The sequence below is a fragment of the Stegostoma tigrinum genome, chromosome 18 (assembly GCF_030684315.1).
Source record: "Stegostoma tigrinum isolate sSteTig4 chromosome 18, sSteTig4.hap1, whole genome shotgun sequence".
Classification (NCBI taxonomy): domain Eukaryota; kingdom Metazoa; phylum Chordata; class Chondrichthyes; order Orectolobiformes; family Stegostomatidae; genus Stegostoma; species Stegostoma tigrinum.
The window spans coordinates 37122207-37141742 of record NC_081371.1 but is presented as its reverse complement, the minus strand read 5'-3'; the positions used below and the strand labels follow the sequence as shown (position 1 = coordinate 37141742).

The window sequence follows — 19536 nt, the reverse complement described above, 5'->3', positions numbered from 1 at the left end:
AAAAGAGCGTTACAGCAGAAGGGAGAATAGAGATGGCATATTTACAGGGAGGAAGGTGTGTGAGTATGTGTTACAATTAAACAAAACAGAAATCTCTGGAATTTGCTACTTGAGTTGGTCTCAGAAGCAGAGACTCAACTCTTCCAAAAGATACCCGCATCTGCACTTTAAGTGCTGTAAGCTGTATAGCTTTGGGTCATGTGTACGAGGATGGAATTAGAAAGAGCATCTTCATTTTGGAATGGAGAAGATAGGCCAAATGGCCCCCTTCTGTGCTCTATCATTTCTATGGTTTCTAAATCTGAAGATAGGGTTAGTGGAGAGATTGTGAATGCACAATTTTACTGCTGCCAGTTTAATTTTGCCTGAACTGATTATACCATTTGGCAGGAATTATCATGAACTGACCAGGGAGATTCTATAAGAGAGTATTAATTGGGTGACAACCATTTCTGAGCACCTGGTTGGTTGTTGGTGAACATGAGTCAAATGATAATTGAGAAAATGGGAAAGAGAGATGCTGCATAATGAATAGTAAACCTCAGTCGTCTTTCATTACAAAAAGACTATTGGTGGTGAGTTTAACCTGAACGTCACCACACATCAGAAAAGGAGAGAGTTTGAGAAGGTGGTACATTCATGGTGACATCGCAAGCTGACAAGTCAGCTGAGCTAACCAACCCCTTGCATGCCACATACCAGTTGAAGGAACTTTGGAATTGTATGTAGTACCATATGCCTGTGGGGTTTGATTTGGTTCAGCTTGTGGTTTTGAAGACTTTGTTGTATTTAGATAAATTTATCTATCATTTGAACATATAAAATTGCATACACATTACGACTGAAAGCGATCTATTGCCTTTCACATCATCTTCTTCATTTGCATTTAAAGATTAAGTAAATTACAAAGTAATATCCTTTATTGAGTAAAAGTAAACTGTTGCAAAGTTATTTCCACTCTCATATGAGCTATTTTCTACATTCATTCAGCAATGAGAACATAACAAACAAGGCCTCATAAAATAACAGTAACACTGCTCTGCTATTGATGCAGTAGGATAAAGCTTTTAGTTTATTTTCTTCTTTCTGTGAATAAATTAACCTCCATTCAACATTGCTCACACCACTGTGATATGTAATGTTTCTATAATAGTAGAATGGATTCAGCAGATTGTTCAAATGTGCAATATTATTTCATTATGGTACAGCTTTCCATTAAACTTTAACTCATTACATGCAAAAATCACTTAGAACTTTTGTCACGTATTATTCTACATTGTACATTCTATGTACATTGTACATTCATGCTTGTAGGATGATTGCATGACTGTATGATGTTGCTAACAGCAATTAAAGCCATATGGGACAAGTCCTTACCTTCCTTCCATTCATACACTGCTGAAGTTGACTTTTAGTCGGTGTAAGGTGTTGACATTTTTCTGGCTGCCATCGTGCCTTCTGCCAATCACAAGTTTGGTTGTCTGAGCAGCTTAGACAAGGGACAACCCACTGTCCTGAAACAGCAGCATAAAGGACCCTGCTGTTATTAAATGGTATTCTTAATTTATTGAAAAGATTGGAATTATTGATGCCCTATTATCGTCTGATCACAGGTAAGAACACACATTAGAATGCTTGTGTTCCATGTTGTTGGACACTGAAGTACTAATTTCACATGTCAAGTCCCTGACCTGAACAATGTTACAGTTACCCCTGATGCCATTTTGCGTTGAGTAATATTAAGGTGTCCTTGGCAGCAGCCTGACGCAACAGTAATTCCACTCCATATGGTACTGAAGATCCTCGGGCCCATTTTACAAGTTTTTTTCCAAAGGCTGACAGAACTGTTGAGTCGAGATAGTAGGAGCTGCAGATGCTGGAGAATCTGAGATAACAAGGTATAGAGCTGGATGAACACAACAGGCCAAGCAGCATTAGAGGAACAGGAAGGCTGATGTTTCGGGCCTAGACCCTTCTTCAGAAAAGAAGAAGGGTCTAGGCCTGAAATGTCAGCCTTCCTGCTCCTCTGATGCTGCTTGGCCTGTTGTGTTCATCCAGCTGTACGCCTTGTTATCTCAGAACTGTTGAGTATGCTCTTTTCAGTTTTTCAGATTTTTCTACTGATCCATTAAAGTAGCCTTGGGACTTCTTCCTTCAATGCACTTTTTTGTTGCAATTGCAAAAATTGCAGGCTTCAGATTCATGAAGAATAATAGATACATAGAAGAAATTACAACAGAGTAACTGATTTATTTCATGTTGTAAGCTTTGAGAATGGTCCTTCTTGTCTTGAGAGTTTGAAAATAGCAAGGAACGTTTTGAAAAATGGTGTTCTACACAGAGCTTCCATTTTAACAAGAGTTGTTTATTTTGTTGTATGACTGACAGGGCAATCAGGCCACTTGACAATGGAATGAATCAGAGTCCCACATCATTTTGATGGTAAGGCCTCATTTATCTATGGTTGGTGAGCTGCCTCCACATTTTCAGACAATAGCTGGGACTTTGCCAAGACATTTTCATCTACTGCGATGTAATCAAGACTTCCAAGTAACACTCCTCACAGATAATCTTGCTGAGGTCAACTGTACCTGCAGTGACACTTAAGCAAGTGCAAATCACTTTCTCAGGGGAATTATGGATAAGTCATAAATGCTGCCTTAGCTAGGATTGCCCACATGTCATGAATGGATGGATGAAGCAAACCAAAGCTGATATTGAACAGAAATGTTTAATCGTTGTCTCAGAGTCTCTGGGATATATGACATAGGTTATACACATGAAAAGTCCTTCAAGCACATAGAACTAATCTGAAAATTAATGGCAAGTATCCCACCACTACAGCTGTTTTCGGATCTGGACAATATCAGTAACATTTGTTTGACGAGCCATAATTGTCACAGTTCACAAAATGTCTGGTAATAACAATGCAGGTTTGGCTGGAAAAGCAAAGCATTAAAGATTACGATAGTTTTTGCAAAAGCCAACAGGTGAACAAACTGAACAGTAAGATCTTTAACAAAGGCAACTTTCATCCTTCCACCTACTAAATAATTTCAATGATCTAAGTGATATTAGCTGAGTCTTATCAATTGTTGCTCCATCTTTCCTATGCTATTGAGCATGTAAGATTTTATACTCTTCAACTAGTCACATGAATATAGCCAACATGAATCTAACCGAGAAAGAGGTTTGCCTGCAATTTCTGCTGAGATTTTCCAGGAAATACCTTTTTTCTTACCTAAGTGGTTTTAAGGATTAAGTATAAAGTGCATTCTGAGAAGAACAGTTTGTGTTGTCAGGGTGCCTCCTTATTCTTTACATGTATTTTAAATTGGTTCTTTTAAAATTCATTCATTTGCACCTTTCTTTAATATGATATGGAGGAAGATATCAGTAACCTTTGTCCATGACATACTTATCTCTGCTGAGAAGAAAGGCACTGAAGACACAACTTAAATTATATATAATAGAACATAGAACATTACAGCACAGTACAGGCCCTTCGGCCCTCAATGTTGTGCCGAACTGTCATACCGATCTCAAGCCCATCTAGCCTACACTATTCCATGTATGTCCATATGCTTGTCCAATGATAACTTAAATGTACCTAAAGTTGGCGAATCTACTACCGTTGCAGGCAAAGCGTTCCATTCCCTTACTACTCTCTGAGTAAAGAAACTACCTCTGACATCTGTCCTATATCTTTCACCCCTCAATTTAAAGCTATGCCCCCTCGTGCTCGCCATCACCATCCTCGGAAAAAGGCTCTCCCTATCCACCCTATCTAACACTCTGATTATTTTATATGTTTCAATTAAGTCACCTCTCAACCTTCTTCTCTCTGATGAAAACAGCCTCAAGTCCCTCAGCCTTTCCTCGTAAGACTTTCCCTCCATACCAGGCAACATCCTAGTAAATCTCCTCTGCACCCTTTCCAAAGCTTCCACATCCTTCTTATAATGCGGTGACCAGAACTGTACACAATACTCCAAGTGCGGCTGCACCAGGGTTTTGTACAGCTTCACCATAACCTCTTGGTTCCGGAACTCGATCCCTCTATTAATAAAAGCTAAAACACTGTATGCGTTCTTTACAGCCCTGTCAACCTGGGTGGCAACTTTCAAGGACCTGTGTACATGGACACCGAGATCTCTCTGCTCATCGACACTACTAAGAATCTTACCATTAGCCCTGTACTTTGCCTTCCAGTTACTCCTACCAAGGTGCATCACCTCACACTTGACTGCATTAAACTCCATTTGCCACCTCTCAACCCAGCTCAAATCAGAAATTTTACCTGTGCTTTACAATGCACTACAGGGATTTCCTGCCGATTATAATTTCTCCGAAAAGTTTCAGTCACATTGTGATGACTACCTACCCTTGGCATCGCCTGTCTTGCAGTTCTGAAGCTGCATCTGAGAAATTGCTGTGAAGTAACGGCTTGACACTGGCTGAATGCCACAAGGTTCTTCAGGCCGAATGATCAATTCACAGTCCTGCATGAAAATAAAGAACAAAATGACTAACTTTCTAGGTTATGTATTTTTAAAAGAATAATAATGTAAGACAGTCTGGTAGCTTAATAATGACTGAGATTAAACCTTTGACATAGATTGTGTACAGCATGCCATTCATGGATTCCTTCATGAACTACCGAACCTTCAAATGGAAAGGTTTCACACATAAATAGATTCTCAAAGTAATGATATTTATTCATGCAAATCTCACCATTAATAGACCTTAGCTAGTTTCTTCACAGAAGATACTCATGCTGTCTCCTTAAATCTATCAGAGCATGAACCATCATGTATGACTGATGTATTCAGTAATCCCTTCAATCATTTCTTAATATCCACATATTCAGCCACCTCGGCCCATCATTTCAACATGAGTTGGTATACTCCTGTCCATTAATATAAAAAGATGGAAAATTATGTGACATTCCTTGGATGGTGACGGTAAGCACAAGGGGGCATAGCTTTAAATTGAGGGGTGAAAGATATAGGACAGATGTCAGAGGTAGTTTCTTTACTCAGAGAGTAGTAAGGGAATGGAACGCTTTGTCTGCAACGGTAGTAGATTCGCCAACTTTAGGTACATGTGACATTGGCTCATGTTCTGCAATATTTCATCACAGGACCACATTTTCATAAAATTATCCCTATTTTAACTTATTGGGTTTGGAATGGCTTAGTTTTTATGGGAAGATTATTTTGAACCCCAACATCTCCTCATGTGTGGCTCTTGGTCAAACCCTATTCAGTAATCCTTCCGTGCAGTGAGTTGGAATTGTTTACACTGTTAAATATGCCCTGTAAATAGTGATTTGTAAATGGGCTCTATGAAGGCAAGTTGTTATTGCAGTTGTGGAATCAGATACCATCGGAACTTCCAAAAGGCGACTGAACATATGTTCCAAAAGAACTAATTTCCAGAGTTATGATGAAAACATTGGAGTGTGAGACAGAGATGGACAACCTTTTCAAAGAGAAAACCAAAGCTCAGAGGGCCAAATGGCTTCCTTCTGTGCTGTAAGATCCTGTGATTGTACTAACTAGGCAATTCATGCTGGCCTCTGGTTGCATTGATAGGTCACCGAGCAAAATTTTCATAGTAGTATTATATCACTTCTTTTCAATTAAATCATTGTCTTCTGTTCACTGTTTCAGTCCAATGTGTATTTCTATAATTTGTTTTGTAAAAATTGGACTTCTAAGAGAGCTTTACAGGATATGGATACTGAATGGACATTGACCAGATAAGAGATAAAGGTAGTTGAGTAGGAAGCAAAAGAATGGCCAAATATGAGTCTTAAAGAGACTGAAGAAGCTATGGGATAAGGTGAAAAAACAGAGTTGTCATCTGTAGGGTGAAGGGCAATAAGCATTTCAAAGGCTGAAATGTGCTGAAACAGATTTTCTGCAGTCCCTTAATCTATCTGAAATTTTGTGGGTGGTGGAGGTGGAATTGTTGGCGGTTAGGGGCAACAGAGAGCAACGGGTGAATTAATGGTAACAAGGGTTTCATTCCCCTATTGGAGGTATGTTACTCATAGTGGGGCAGGTGTAAGTGGAGGTCCTAACCATGCCAGAAGTCTGGCGACTTAAACTGCACAGGTTGATGGTGGGATCAGGGTAAAGGGTGGAGGGGTTGTTGATGGTAGTGCGAGACTCCTTTGTACACCAATAAACTCAGTGGAGACAAATCTCTCCCCTTTGAGATCATCCCGCCCCTTTAACCTTCTCTACTGTGACTTCTTAAACCTAGCCCCCTACACAAGTTGCAAGACTTCAGACTTTGCCTGGGCTCCTCAGCATTCTGGAATGACCATTATTCTTGGTGACACTGTGAGAGCTACAGAGCTGACTGCCATCCGACTGGCTTGGATCTCTCTAAGATGTGAAGGGTTGGAAGTCATGCCTTAAAGAAATTAATAAATACTGCTCCCAGTGTTAAATGTCTGCTTGGAGATGCCATTGGATTTTAGCTGGGAAAGGGAATAGGGAGGGGGGACTACAGCACACAGTGAAGTTCAGCCCTTAGTGGCTAAAGGAGTCAACACATTGAAGAATGCAGGGCGCACTGTGGATTTTTGCTGGTGGAATTTGTGAAGTAGATCACTGATCTCTGATCACTAAGCGGTGAAGTGGAGATGTCAATGTGGATCTTAACTTCAGTTTAGAAAGCTAGAAGCACCTCTACTGAGATCTGATTAACATGGAGTGAAGGAGTATAGGCTTTGCAAATGTAATCACACTGCATTTATTTAGCGGATCTGTTAACTAGCTTTTCATTACCACGTGGAAGAGGTACATAAAAGGATCTAAAATGGGGAGAAAATTAGTGATGAACTGAATATTCAGAAGGCAGGCATAGCACAGCGGCTATTTGTACTTTTGGAGCCAAGATTTTTGCATATCTTCCCTAGCTCTCCAGCACCACAATCCTCTTTTGAGGCAAGCAAAGAATGGAAGATACAGTAAGATAAAGTAGAAGGAGACATTTTGTTCAAACTAAAGGGAATTGAAATTGTCTCTTGTTCTCCAGGAAGTTCTTGTCATAGTCTTGGGATTCGGCCATTAAAAGAGAGAGACTGCAGAGTCTGAAATGATCAAACTATATTTGATAATGGACAGACTGTGCTCACTAAGTTCTCTCATGTTTACAGCTTGCAGACCTCAAGACTGAAAGGTTCTTCTCTTACAGGAGGAGTAATAGTGGTGGGAAAATGTGATATCATGACGACAAGTGTGTCCAAGGAGAGGCATGGCACCTGTGGCAGAAATTAATATAGACATAAATATTATTGGAGGTTGGAACATGAGAAGGTAGACATAATCACAGAATAATTACAGAGCAGGTAGAGACTATTTAGCCCATCAAGATCATGTTGATTTCTGCAATAACAATTTTGCCTGCCCAACATGGTAAAAACCAGAGATAGAAGTGTTGATTCAGCAAAATATGTGCTGTTATAGTTAGAGTTATAAAGTCATACAGCACTGTAACCGATCCTTCAGTCCAACCAGTCAATGCCAACCATAATCCCAAACTAAACTAGTCCCACCTTCCTGCTCCTGGCCCATATCCCTCCAAACCATTCCAATTATTTAAAGTGTCTTCTAAATGTTGTAACAGTGCCCGCATCTACCACTTCCTCAGGAAGTTCATTCCAAACATGAACTACCCTCTGTGTAAAAAAAACAATTTGCCCCTCATGTCTTTTTTAAAATCTCTCTCCTCTCCCCTTAAATATGCCCCCAGTCTTGAAATTCCCCACCCTAGGAAAGAAAAGTACCTACTATTAACACAATATACCTCATGATTTTATAAACCTCTACAGGTCATCCCTCAACCTCCTATGCTCCAGTGAAAAAAGTCCTAGCCCAACCATCCTTTCTTTATAACTCAAACCTCCCATACCCAGCAACATCCTGGTAAATCTCTTGTGAACCCTGTTAATTATATCTTTCCTATAACGGGTCAACCAGAACTAAATTTTTAATCTAACTCACAAACCACAGATCACTTGAAAATACACAACCAAATTGTCTTTGAATTAATCTTTTGAATCAACATGTTCATGTATGATATATCACTCTGGAGCAGAAGGGACTTGAACCCAGCATTCTGATCCAGAGGTAAGGATACTATACAACTGCACCATAACATTGAATTAAGCATTTTCTAATCAACCTGTTCAGAGATGCTATGGGTAGGGATGCTATCACCGTGCTACATTGAGCCCTATTCTCACTGAATTACCCTCAGTTAACATATAACCAGTACCCGTTTCCTAGTTCCATTGGGCCTTGGGCATCCCTGTTAGACCCTGCTAGAAAATAACACCACTCCCTTTCTCTTTCCCTTCATCTTACAAGTTAATTTCTGTCCTCCTGAGGTGCTTACCAAATTGCCTTTTCAAAGCCATGACCAAAACTCTCAGGTGGTGCACCCCTGATCCTGTTATTGACATTTTTCTTCTATAGTGAGAGAAAAAGGATTGAGTGAGGCAAAGTGGGTAATAGTGCTGACACTGCTTAGGGGTAAGGTGATGAGGTATCCTCTGTGAGTGAATAGGCAGCACAGACGCCATGCAGGGTTCATCATTTAGGGATTGAGGAGTGGGAAAGAGACCAGGTAGGACAAGATGTTATGTGCAATTGTGAGAGGAGAAGAACCTGAGCCTTGATGGTGCTGTAGCACAGAGTAAGAGTGAATGTGAAGTGACAGAGAGCAGATGGTGGCATTTACTATGCTGTAGTAGAGGTCATTGACCTTCTTCCTGCATTGCTGGGCTCTCCTTTGGACCATGACGACCATGCTTGGATCAGGCTGGCAGGATCTGGTGGCATGGTCTCCACCAATGGTCCCATAGGAACAGGGCATCCTTCCCATGTACCACCTTGATCACCAGGATCTTGCCTGCCATGTCTGAGGTGAATTTCTGCAACTGTGCTGGACAGCTTCAGACTGTCAGAACTTATCCATGTGTGCTAATGCCTTTTGAGTAAGGTGCCAGTACCACGGATGCTGGTATACCCTGATGTCTCGCTAAAGCAAGATGAAGAATTAGGCTAGCATTGGGCAAGAGGGGTGCTTAGCAGCATGGAATGAGGTGGGTATGGGACACTTACACAAGAAAACATTTTAGGCGGAAAGAAACTCACCATAAAACTTGTTGAAAATGACACTTAGCTAATAATTTAGTGCAGCGAGTATGTGTTACGGGAGTAGCGTTAAGTATAGAGAAACTGGTAGCATCCATGTAAGTGAGTGAGTGCTAAGAAAGCCAGCTAAGAGCCATAACATGCATTCTGTGTAATGCATGAGATGCACATGTGCTTCTGTGCGTACAGTGACCTGGCAAAAGCATGAACATCGTATGTATCCCTGAGTTTCAAGTGAAGAGTTGAAGCGCTGCAGTATTCTGAGAGTTGGTTAAAGATCAGTCATCATGATGTGTTGAGATTGTTGGCTCACTGATGCTAAACTGTGTGGATGAAGATTGGGGTGAATGGTGACCAAAAAGCCTGAAAGGATGTTACTGTAAAGAAACAGTTACATGAAGGCAGGGGGACGAATATTCTGGAAGCTGCAGCTGCCGGGTACCTACTCTGTGTTACATTTCAGGAATTTTACACCATCTACTTTCTTGGGGAAGGACAGGAGAATTAAAGTGGCATTCGAAAAAGGAAGTTGGGGCTTTAATAAGATTCAAATACATGGAAATAAAATAGATACCACTCAATGACAAAATTCTGATGTCACTATTTAAGGCGTTAATTTTGTTTTTGACATCATGAGTCTGATTTTTAAAAATTCTCTCCTGATTTTCCCACCTGTCTCACCAGTGTTCACACCATACTAGGGAGGGGAATGTGTTATCAAATATTACACTTGAGGCCAATGTTCTCTAAGGGTTTGTCATGACTTTATCGCTTTTGTATTCTATTCCTTTGAATATCATGCCCAGGATAACTTACTTTGACTTTTGCAATATGCCTTCAACTTTCAACTATCTGTGCATGTAAACTCTCAGACTCCTCAGTTCCTGTTTCTGTTTGGAAAAGTATCCTTTGCTTTGTATTACCCTTTCTTGCTTATCCTACGAAAATGCATCACTTCAAATTTCCCTGTGCTCAAATTCATTGGCACTTCATACTGCATTCCACTAACCTGTCTTGAAGTCTGTCATTGTCTCTCAGTTAGCACTAATAGTACATTTTTGAAACTGCGTATTGCCTATATTGTAGTATGTGTGTGTAAGGATGTCAAATGCTGAGAAGTGCTTAAGCATCGGCCAATATGATGACACCTTGCGGACCTAGGTTGGAGAACAGCTTTGGACATGAAAGGAATAAGACCTAACACTAAGGTCTCTCTTATAGTCTTACAAACAATGTCTGTAATTTATGGCTAGTTACCATCATGCGCCTTGTTTAAAACATGGATTTATTTTCATTAGAAAAGTGGTTTTCCTCTGCCTCCCTAGACCAGCCAGGCCCTGGAGATCTTTACCAGGAAAAAGGAAGGAGGCAGCACATTTATTTGATGCACCTTTTGCCATGAAGAACTGCGGTGACAATTCTTCATAAATACATATTAATCTAGGTGTTTACATACACATATATCAAGAAAAGCAATAAGCCTTGGAAAGCCCCAAATTTCATTTATTATATCCACTTTCTTTGTCTATACATGTAGATCCCTTAATTTTCCTTATCACTCCTCTTATCTTTCACCCATGAAAGAATTTTGAATACTTTTTATTTGTTTCCATTCTCTTCTCATACATTTCTTTTGCCTATTTTGTTTACTTTTTGCCTTTCCCTTCTAACTGGAATTGAATACTGCTTTTCCAGAGGCAAAATACTAAAGTTGGAAGATGTGCTGGAGGCAGGGGAAACATTGGAGAACAGAGCTGAGGGACTGATCAGAGAATGCCTCAGAAAACTTCACACTGCCTCTGTTGACCAGGTCAGAGGACGGTCATAACAGAAGAAAGTGAGGAATGCTAAGAGGTGGGAATCAATTACATGTGATGAAGTTGAAGTTAACAGGGATAACATGTTATTCACTGTGGAGACCTGAAACATTACCTCCTGACTTGAAGGAGTAGTGGAAGGAGGAATGTGATATAGGAGCCAAAGAAATGGCAAAAGCACCACAAACTTTTTGGGGAGAGGGGGATCTTTGTAAAATAAATTATAGAGAATGGCAAGGACTTGCTGAATTAACTAGGGTGACAGATTTTAAAAAATGCAAGTAAACAAAGTCACCACCTGAAAGTTAAAAATAACAATGTTTTCAGGGGGACCATCATTTTCTTTGTTTAAAACCTTTGAATTCAAATTTTGTGTTTGCTAATACTTCATAAAATACTTCATAAAACTCAGGAAACTCAAATTAAAATATGTCAAACTGCAATGTAATTAGAAGTGAGATCTTTCATAAGAATACCAAATTGTGCAAATGTGTTTTTGCATCTAACTTACACCTCAGAAAAATGCCATTCATGTCAATTGGTCCACACTGGTGTTTAAGTTCGGTTGAAGTGCTGTTTGAAGTATTGCTGTATTGGATTTCTCTCTAATTCTAAATGGCAAGTTGACCAGACATCTTGAATTTTGTAGTAATCATGATGTTAGCCAATATAAATATTAACAGAAGTTTAGCTCTTTTTGAATTTTAATTGCTCAGGCATGAAATACAATGTGGCACATGTAGCTGGACAATTTCGGCAGCAATTTTGAATTTGTTCTTGACACAAGGCCTCTTTTGTTTAGTGATATGTGGATAAATCAGACAAGATGAATCATACTGTGAATCAATTGTGTCAGACTGCAAGTGTTCATTTAGTGTCTAGAGGACTGAGCTTACTATTTTATTTGGAGGAATTACTCAAACTAACATGGACATTAGAAAGTTCCTGCCTTGCAGCCTAACAATTTGCACAGAGCTTCACAGGGTAGCATGAAATTTCTGAACATTCTGTGATTGCTGTCAGCAAACTGCAACAAGATAACTTAACAGGGATTTGCTTGTTCATACTTGTGCACTGCATGGTATATGTGTTGAACACAAAATCAGCATTGATTGTATGTTAGAATTTTCAAGGAATAGAAACATAAACTGAAGTACGTCAGCCATAATCTTGTTGAATTTTGGACTATTTGACAAACTGAATAACTTGTTCCTTCTTATAGAAGGAACAAAAGGGAAATTTATATTCTTATAGAGAAAATATTAATTGTAAAGGCAATTTTACTCTCAGAATACATTGTGTTCCTTTAAAGTTGTTATCCTTTACTTTAATTATATTTTGATCATGATTTGATGGAACAGAGTCTTCATTATCACTTATCAGTTTAAAAAATAAGTCAATGTCTCCATTATTCTTTCTTCATTAAAATTGCCAAACTAAGAAAATTCATTATTGTGAAGATAACATGCAATCTGGTTTGTAGACTTATTAGAAGCAAATAGTAAAAATAATACATTCTGAGAAAAAAAGTAAAAAGAGTATATTCCTTTTGGTTTAAAACATTCTATTTGTACAGCATGCTAATCTTTTCTGATCAAAGAGGTTTCTAATACAAAACGTAAAGTGTAAGAGGGGTACAGCCATTGCTGGAGGTCAGGATATACACATTAACTATCCCACGAAGACATACATTATGGTTTTTGTTAACAGCTTGTGGATTTGTCATGTCATCAACAGGTACTGAAGTGCCATGACATCCCTGTTGCCTTGCACAGAGATGAAACAGCTTACTGTCTAAGGCATGTTTGCAAACTATTATTCATACTAGAGATGTGAACAAGCAAGCTAATGTGACTATTTCCCTCTTTATGGTGACTATTTCTATCAACTCATTTTTTGAAGTCAGATTAAAATAGGCTACAGGCATCTGGATTGGGATCAAAAAGCAATATCCATGAAAACAAAATTGCAGAATAAGCACTTGCAAATGTTGATAGATGCTTCTGTGTTTATTTTAAGTTCATTCACTGCAGTTAATTGTGTATCGAGTTCCTGTTGGTGTTCCAGCACAGTGGGTGCTTATTACAATATTTTCATCATAGTTTTCATGCTGCAGATGCAAGGCTGAAACACTAATCTAAATGTAGTAATTTAAAATGTTGTTCTGACCTCATGAAATCAACTTTAAAATGGTACCATATGATGTTCCACAAACTGGCACTGTAAATATTAGTTCACAACCAAAATTGCAGACTATATAAAACTTCCCTATGGCTGAAAAAAAAGCAAAATGACATGAACGATAAAATGTAAGCTTTCACCCTAACAGTATTTCATTCAATTTAGGTTTAAAAGTAGTTATTTTGAGTGTAAAATTTCCCTTTTGATTATATTCTGGCTTTCTGACTGAATTTTATGAATATTCAACTGCACGTGATGCAAAGCAACTTTTGAGCCTCAAAAGTGTACTGTACATAGTAAAGACATCTGCAATTGCATATCAGAATTTTGTGGGAAAATAGATCATTAAAATAAAATGACATCGACATTTTCAACTTCTTTTAGCCACAGAAACAAAGAATAGAATGTAGATAGAATCTATTCTATAACTGGTGAATTGATTAACTCAGTTATATTTTATCAAATGCTAAGGGTAAGGTAGACGAAACATGAACATTTGCAGGGCATAACTGCAGAATTCCAAACACAGTAGCCAAGCCTAATCAAGACTCTCCTTCCATCTCTAATGGGAAACCTTTACTTGAATATTAAAAAATATTGCTTCCCCTAGGTGTACATTCTATGAAATAAAGAAATAGTGAAGCAACTGTCTTTGATTCACTGCTAATTTACTGTTAATGTGTTTTGTGAACTATCCAAAGCTACATTCTAGTTTCTACATTCTAGAGAAAACATGACAAACATCAGAACAAGAAATCTACCCAGGATAAAAATAAAGTATAAAACATAACATAACTGAAAAAAAAACTCACTAAAACAATTGGATAATGATGGGCTTGTCGGATTCCTTATCAGCCTGTGAAACCATCAGAAAATATTCAAGAGCATCACTGAAGCCTACCATCCATGCAAATTAATGTGAATAGCTGCTGTACATTCCAATATTTTCTCAGGGAAAACACTAGTACTGAATAAGCGTTAGGCAGAAATGGAGCTATTGTCTTTTCAAGATGAATTCTTCAAGGTGCTGTGCTGCTTTTTTGCTATCTTGATGACTGAGGGCTTGAAGTTTGTGTCCCTCAGTATTTTTGAGCAGGTGAGCCACACTTTACCGTTTGCGCATGCCTGTTTCAGAGGGAGTTGGGCAGTAAACAAAACTGGCACTTCAACCTCACCTACAAGATAGCAGTATCTAGCTAATTGGTGCCATGATATAATCTTATTCAGATTATACCCTACAGCCTTCACGAGAAATCCAGCTGCAAGAAAGATGGTCCAACATCAGGGTCCTTTCCCGAGCCAACATGCCCAGCATTGAGGCACTAATCACTCAAAACTAGATCAGCTGAGTGGGACATGTAGTTTGTGTTGCTGACACTAGAATCCTGAAGAAATTGCTCTAATAAGAAAGTGATCATGACAGTATACAATCCAAGGAGGAAAATGGAAAAACTTTAGTGGTATCCACAAATATCCCTGCACCTCATGACTTGTGACAAATTTTCCCTCTGATATTTGTTTCCATTGTGTGGACCTCTGAGGTCCATGAACAACAGCGGTTTCTGGGAATGGAAGCCAATGTATTGTCAACTGGCATTCATGGAACTGCCCAGCAGCTCAACAGCCACGCCGTTTGAATAGAACATTGCTTTTGCCTGACCAAAATGGAAAGGTTCCTCCAACAAACAAAACAGCCACTGATTGGAGCCTGCAGAGGTGAATTTGAGGTATTGGAAGTAATGCAGAAAGTTCCAATCAATAGATCAGTCCGACCCTTTGTTCACCCCCTGGCCTGCTTGTGACAGAGTTTACAGATTGTGCATTAGAGTTATCTCAGAGCCCACTCAACCAGAAAAATTGGACTTGTATTTCGAAGTACGGCTCAGAGGCAGGAATGACATTCCGCGCAACGCACAGCTTTCTTGTTTAAAGAATAAATGTTAAAAGTTAGTGGTGGAATTCAACTGTGTCTGTTGTAATTTAAAGTACAAATTACTACTTTCAAATGTTTCCCATCAAATCATCTTTGATGCTTGAAGATTTATAATGAATTGTAATTAATGTTAAAATTATAATGAATCTTCCTAGCCCTTTAGCTCATAAGCAATGGCGAATGAATTGGGAAGATATGGTGAGAACAGGTGTTGCAAATGGTCAGTCCAGGGGTCTGTTCACTCGGGACACAGGGGGAAATCAATTATGTGGATGAGAGGCAGCAGGCTGCAATGCAGTGGAGACAATATTGTGAAGGGGGGAAGCTCAGGATATAAAGAGTGGGATATGATAAAGCATGGGAATGTTTGGTACGACTATGTTGTATGCCTAAGGCTCAAGGAGTAAAATGAGGATTGAGCAATTAAATAAATAGGTTCGGTGGGAAGTTCAAAGCCAATGGGGTTGACAAGGAGGGGAAAAAGGAACATGTTGTAAGGGGATGGGGTCACCTTGATTGAAAGGCTGAACCTGTCTCTCAATTCATGAACCACTTGCTACCATTGTTGCCTTTCACCCTTATCCAAATTGCAAGTGCATTACTGAAATGAAAATGGTTTCCACCATAAGTGATAGACAGGCCAAGTGTATTTTGATCTGAGGGAGAGGGCTGCACTTTTGTGCTTTCAAGGACAACAGCATTAAACAGACATCCATGCTGTATCAACCAAGAATCCTTGCCATACGTACTCTTGAACACATTATTACAAATCAATCCTAGTAATGGCTTGTGAGGCACATGTAATGTATTGTGGACTGGAAAGTTTTTCATCATCGTTGCCGAAGTACCACCTTGCAAGGTTTAATAGTGCAGGAGTGCACAAGGTGCAGGAGTTACTCCCTTCACAACTTGGAAAATAAAACCTCCACACCATTATCCTAATGTAATGCTGCCTTTGTTGGGTACAATGGGGGTTGATGGGAAGGGAGAGGTCCTCTATATTGCTGTCATACATCCAATCTCCTACTGTACCTGCACCAAAAGGAGTCAGTAACCTAAGCCTGAATCAGGGCAATGATGTAGAAGCATCCTGGTAGATCTCGATGTCCCAATGTTTCAAGGACACAGTTCAAATTACCAATGGATCCAGGCAAAGAATCTGTGGTTGTCTCATTGGCTGCTGCAGTAATGGCTTCTACACGAATGGACGAGGAACACAAGTTGACCCTAATGCTAACCCTAACCTATTGCAAGCCCAGGAGGAGCATCAACCTCCAGGGCACGTGGTATTGTTCCCTACTGCAGAGCTTATAACAGTTGGTGCCCACGTGATGTGGTGAAGGTGCAGGAGAGCCATAGTCCCTTGTCTTCCATGCCACACAGATGAGGGATGGGCAGTGGAACTATGCTCTGTCCATAGGTGGCAGTCGGAATGCCATATTGTAGAATGGCCCTCCTCTATTCAGATTTCCATGCAGATCATTTTTAGGACTTTTTGTGCCATTACTGTCCAGACAGAGGATGTGACTTGATTCTTGGAATCTCTGCTCTGGACAACTGAAGAATACACTGAGGCTATGGGATGGATAATGGGGAGCTGTGAGAGCTGCAGCATTGTGCCAAGTAAGAAGGGGAGAAGATGGTGTTCAGATGGAGCAACACTTTCAGCACCCTGCTGCACAGGGGCGTCAGCTAAAGCAATGCAGGCAAAACTTTCTTGTGAATGTCATTCAAATGAACTAGGCTGCATGAAATCATTTTCCACTGACTGTAAACGCATTGATGCTGCCTGAATCTCTTGTTTAATCTAAACTGCACGGCCAGTTTAACTGTTTGATATTTCCATGCAGTTCATGTTTAATAGAAGTTAACATCATTTTCACAAAATCCAATTTTCCCTCATTCAATTATGACAAAGTTCATGCTCGTGCACACATTGTGGAAAAGATGGATTTTGCTCTGACAAGGTTAGAACATCACATGGAGTGAAGGATGGCAAGCTTCTCTACATTCATAAGTGTAGTTACAGGTAAGGTGCTATTTGCTAACACAGCTGATGAAAATGAACAGACATTTACAAAATTGATAGGTTGTTAATGCAATAATGTCACTAGATTAGTAATTTAGAGCTCGAGAATAACATTTTAAGGACAAGGATTTAAATCCCACCACAGCTGATAGTAAACTTTTGAGTTCGAAAGAAGTCTAGAATAAAAGGTCAGCTTAATCATAGAATCCTTACAGCATGGAAGCAGGCCCATCAAGTCCACCTCAATCCTCCAAATAGCATTCCACGCCAACCCACCCCCTACCCTATCCCTCTAACACTGTATTTTCCATGGCGAATCTGCCTAACCTGCACATCTTCGGACTGTCGGAGGAAACCGGAGCACTCAGAGGAAACCCACGCAGACATGGGGAGAATGTGCAAACACCTCACAAACAGTTGCCCAAGGATGGAATCAAACCTGGGTCCCTGGCGCTGTCAGGCAACTGTGCTAACCTTTGTGCCACCCCTAATGGTGACCATATAACCACTGTCAATTGTCGTAAAAACCCATCTTGTTCACTGATGTCCTTTAGGGATGGCAATCTACTCTCCTTATCTGGTCTGGCCTTCACGTGACTTCAGAACCACAATAATGTGGTTCGCTCTTAACTGCCTTAGAAATTATAGGTGGGCAACAAATATTGGTCTAGACAGTGATGTCTAGTCCTATTCTCAATACAGTTTGATAATCATAGGGACTCTCATCCACAAATAGTCACATGTCTGCCTAAGCAAGTTGCATTGCAGTTGTTTTTCTTTTATATCTACAGGACAGAAAATAACTGTGAAGTCACAATTGGAACAGTCCCAAAAATATGCAAGAAATAAATTATTGCTTTACCACCTCAGTGTTTCCACAGAAATTGTGACTGTTGGTTGAACACTTGAGGTCCTGAGGTGATATTTCATAAACCACAGTCTTTCCCACAGTTTCCAATTACCATGCTCAGATTCATTAGGAAGACCTTGTCATCCTAGCGAAAAGATTGAGCTGTGTTATAGACTGATGCATCTTTGTATTGAAGTGACAACCCAAACTGAGCCTGTAAAGAGCAAAATATTTATTATTTATATTTATGGCAAAGTAGGCAATATCTATAAAGTAGTGTAGCAAACTGCAACTTGATTCTTCCCAAAAACTATGTCATGATGAACCAAAAAAAGGTTACCGTGTATGTTAGTTGCTGTGTAATGATAAATATATAAGTAGCTTTGAAAATAATTTACTTACAACTGATATTTTTTCTTCAGGAAATATATTTTTGAACATCTGTTCCTACTTTCTAAAAATTATATTTATAGAATGGCATTTGTATACTCGCCCAATAACCAAACCATCACAATTATTGAAGCAAACAGTGACAGACTACCCAGATTGTAATAAAATGTAAAACCACTAGGAATAAAAGGTATAATAATAGTTTATGATTATTACCCAGCTGAAACATTATTGAGATAATGGGAACTGCAGATGCTGGAGATTCCAAGATAATAAAATGTGAGGCTGGATGAACACAGCAGGCTAAGCAGCATCTCAGGAGCACAAAAGCTGACGTTTCGGGCCTAGACCCTTCATCAGAGAGGGGGATGGGGGGAGGGAACTGGAATAAATAGGGAGAGAGGGGGAGGCGGACCGAAGATGGAGAGTAAAGAAGATAGGTGGAGAGGGTGTAGGTGGGGAGGTAGGGAGGGGATAGGTCAGTCCAGGGAAGACGGACAGGTCAAGGAGGTGGGATGAGGTTAGTAGGTAGCTGGGGGTGCGGCTTGGGGTGGGAGGAAGGGATGGGTGAGAGGAAGAACCGGTTAGGGAGGCAGAGACAGGTTGGACTGGTTTTGGGATGCAGTGGGTGGGGGGGAAGAGCTGGGCTGGTTGTGTGGTGCAGTGGGGGGAGGGGATGAACTGGGCTGGTTTAGGGATGCAGTGGGGGAAGGGGAGATTTTGAAACTGGTGAAGTCCACATTGATACCATATGGCTGCAGGGTTCCCAGGCGGAATATGAGTTGCTGTTCCTGCAACCTTCGGGTGGCATCATTGTGGCAGTGCAGGAGGCCCATGATGGACATGTCATCAAGAGAATGGGAGGGGGAGTGGAAATGGTTTGCGACTGGGAGGTGCAGTTGTTTGTTGCGAACTGAGCGGAGGTGTTCTGCAAAGCGGTCCCCAAGCCTCCGCTTGGTTTCCCCAATGTAGAGAAAGCCGCACCGGGTACAGTGGATGCAGTATACCACATTGGCAGATGTGCAGGTGAACCTCTGCTTAATGTGGAATGTCATCTTGGGGCCTGGGATGGGGGTGAGGGAGGAGGTGTGGGGACAAGTGTAGCATTTCCTGCGGTTGCAGGGGAAGGTGCCGGGTGTGGTGGGGTTGGAGGGCAGTGT

At 40.2% G+C, this 19536-nt stretch overlaps 1 protein-coding gene across 6 annotated transcripts in view; it reads right to left on the bottom strand.

Annotated features, from left to right (window-relative positions):
* Nucleotides 1–19536, bottom strand: part of cped1 (cadherin-like and PC-esterase domain containing 1) — a 229699-nt gene that overhangs the window by 32459 nt on the left and 177704 nt on the right. For all 6 annotated transcript variants that reach the window (XM_048549257.2, XM_048549259.2, XM_048549258.2 and 3 more), the window contains exons 16-17: nt 4385–4502; nt 1378–1514 (exon numbers count right to left, since the gene is read on the bottom strand). In XM_048549257.2, the coding sequence (XP_048405214.2) occupies nt 1378–1514; nt 4385–4502 (255 nt within the window). The remainder of the gene's footprint in view (nt 1–1377; nt 1515–4384; nt 4503–19536) is intronic.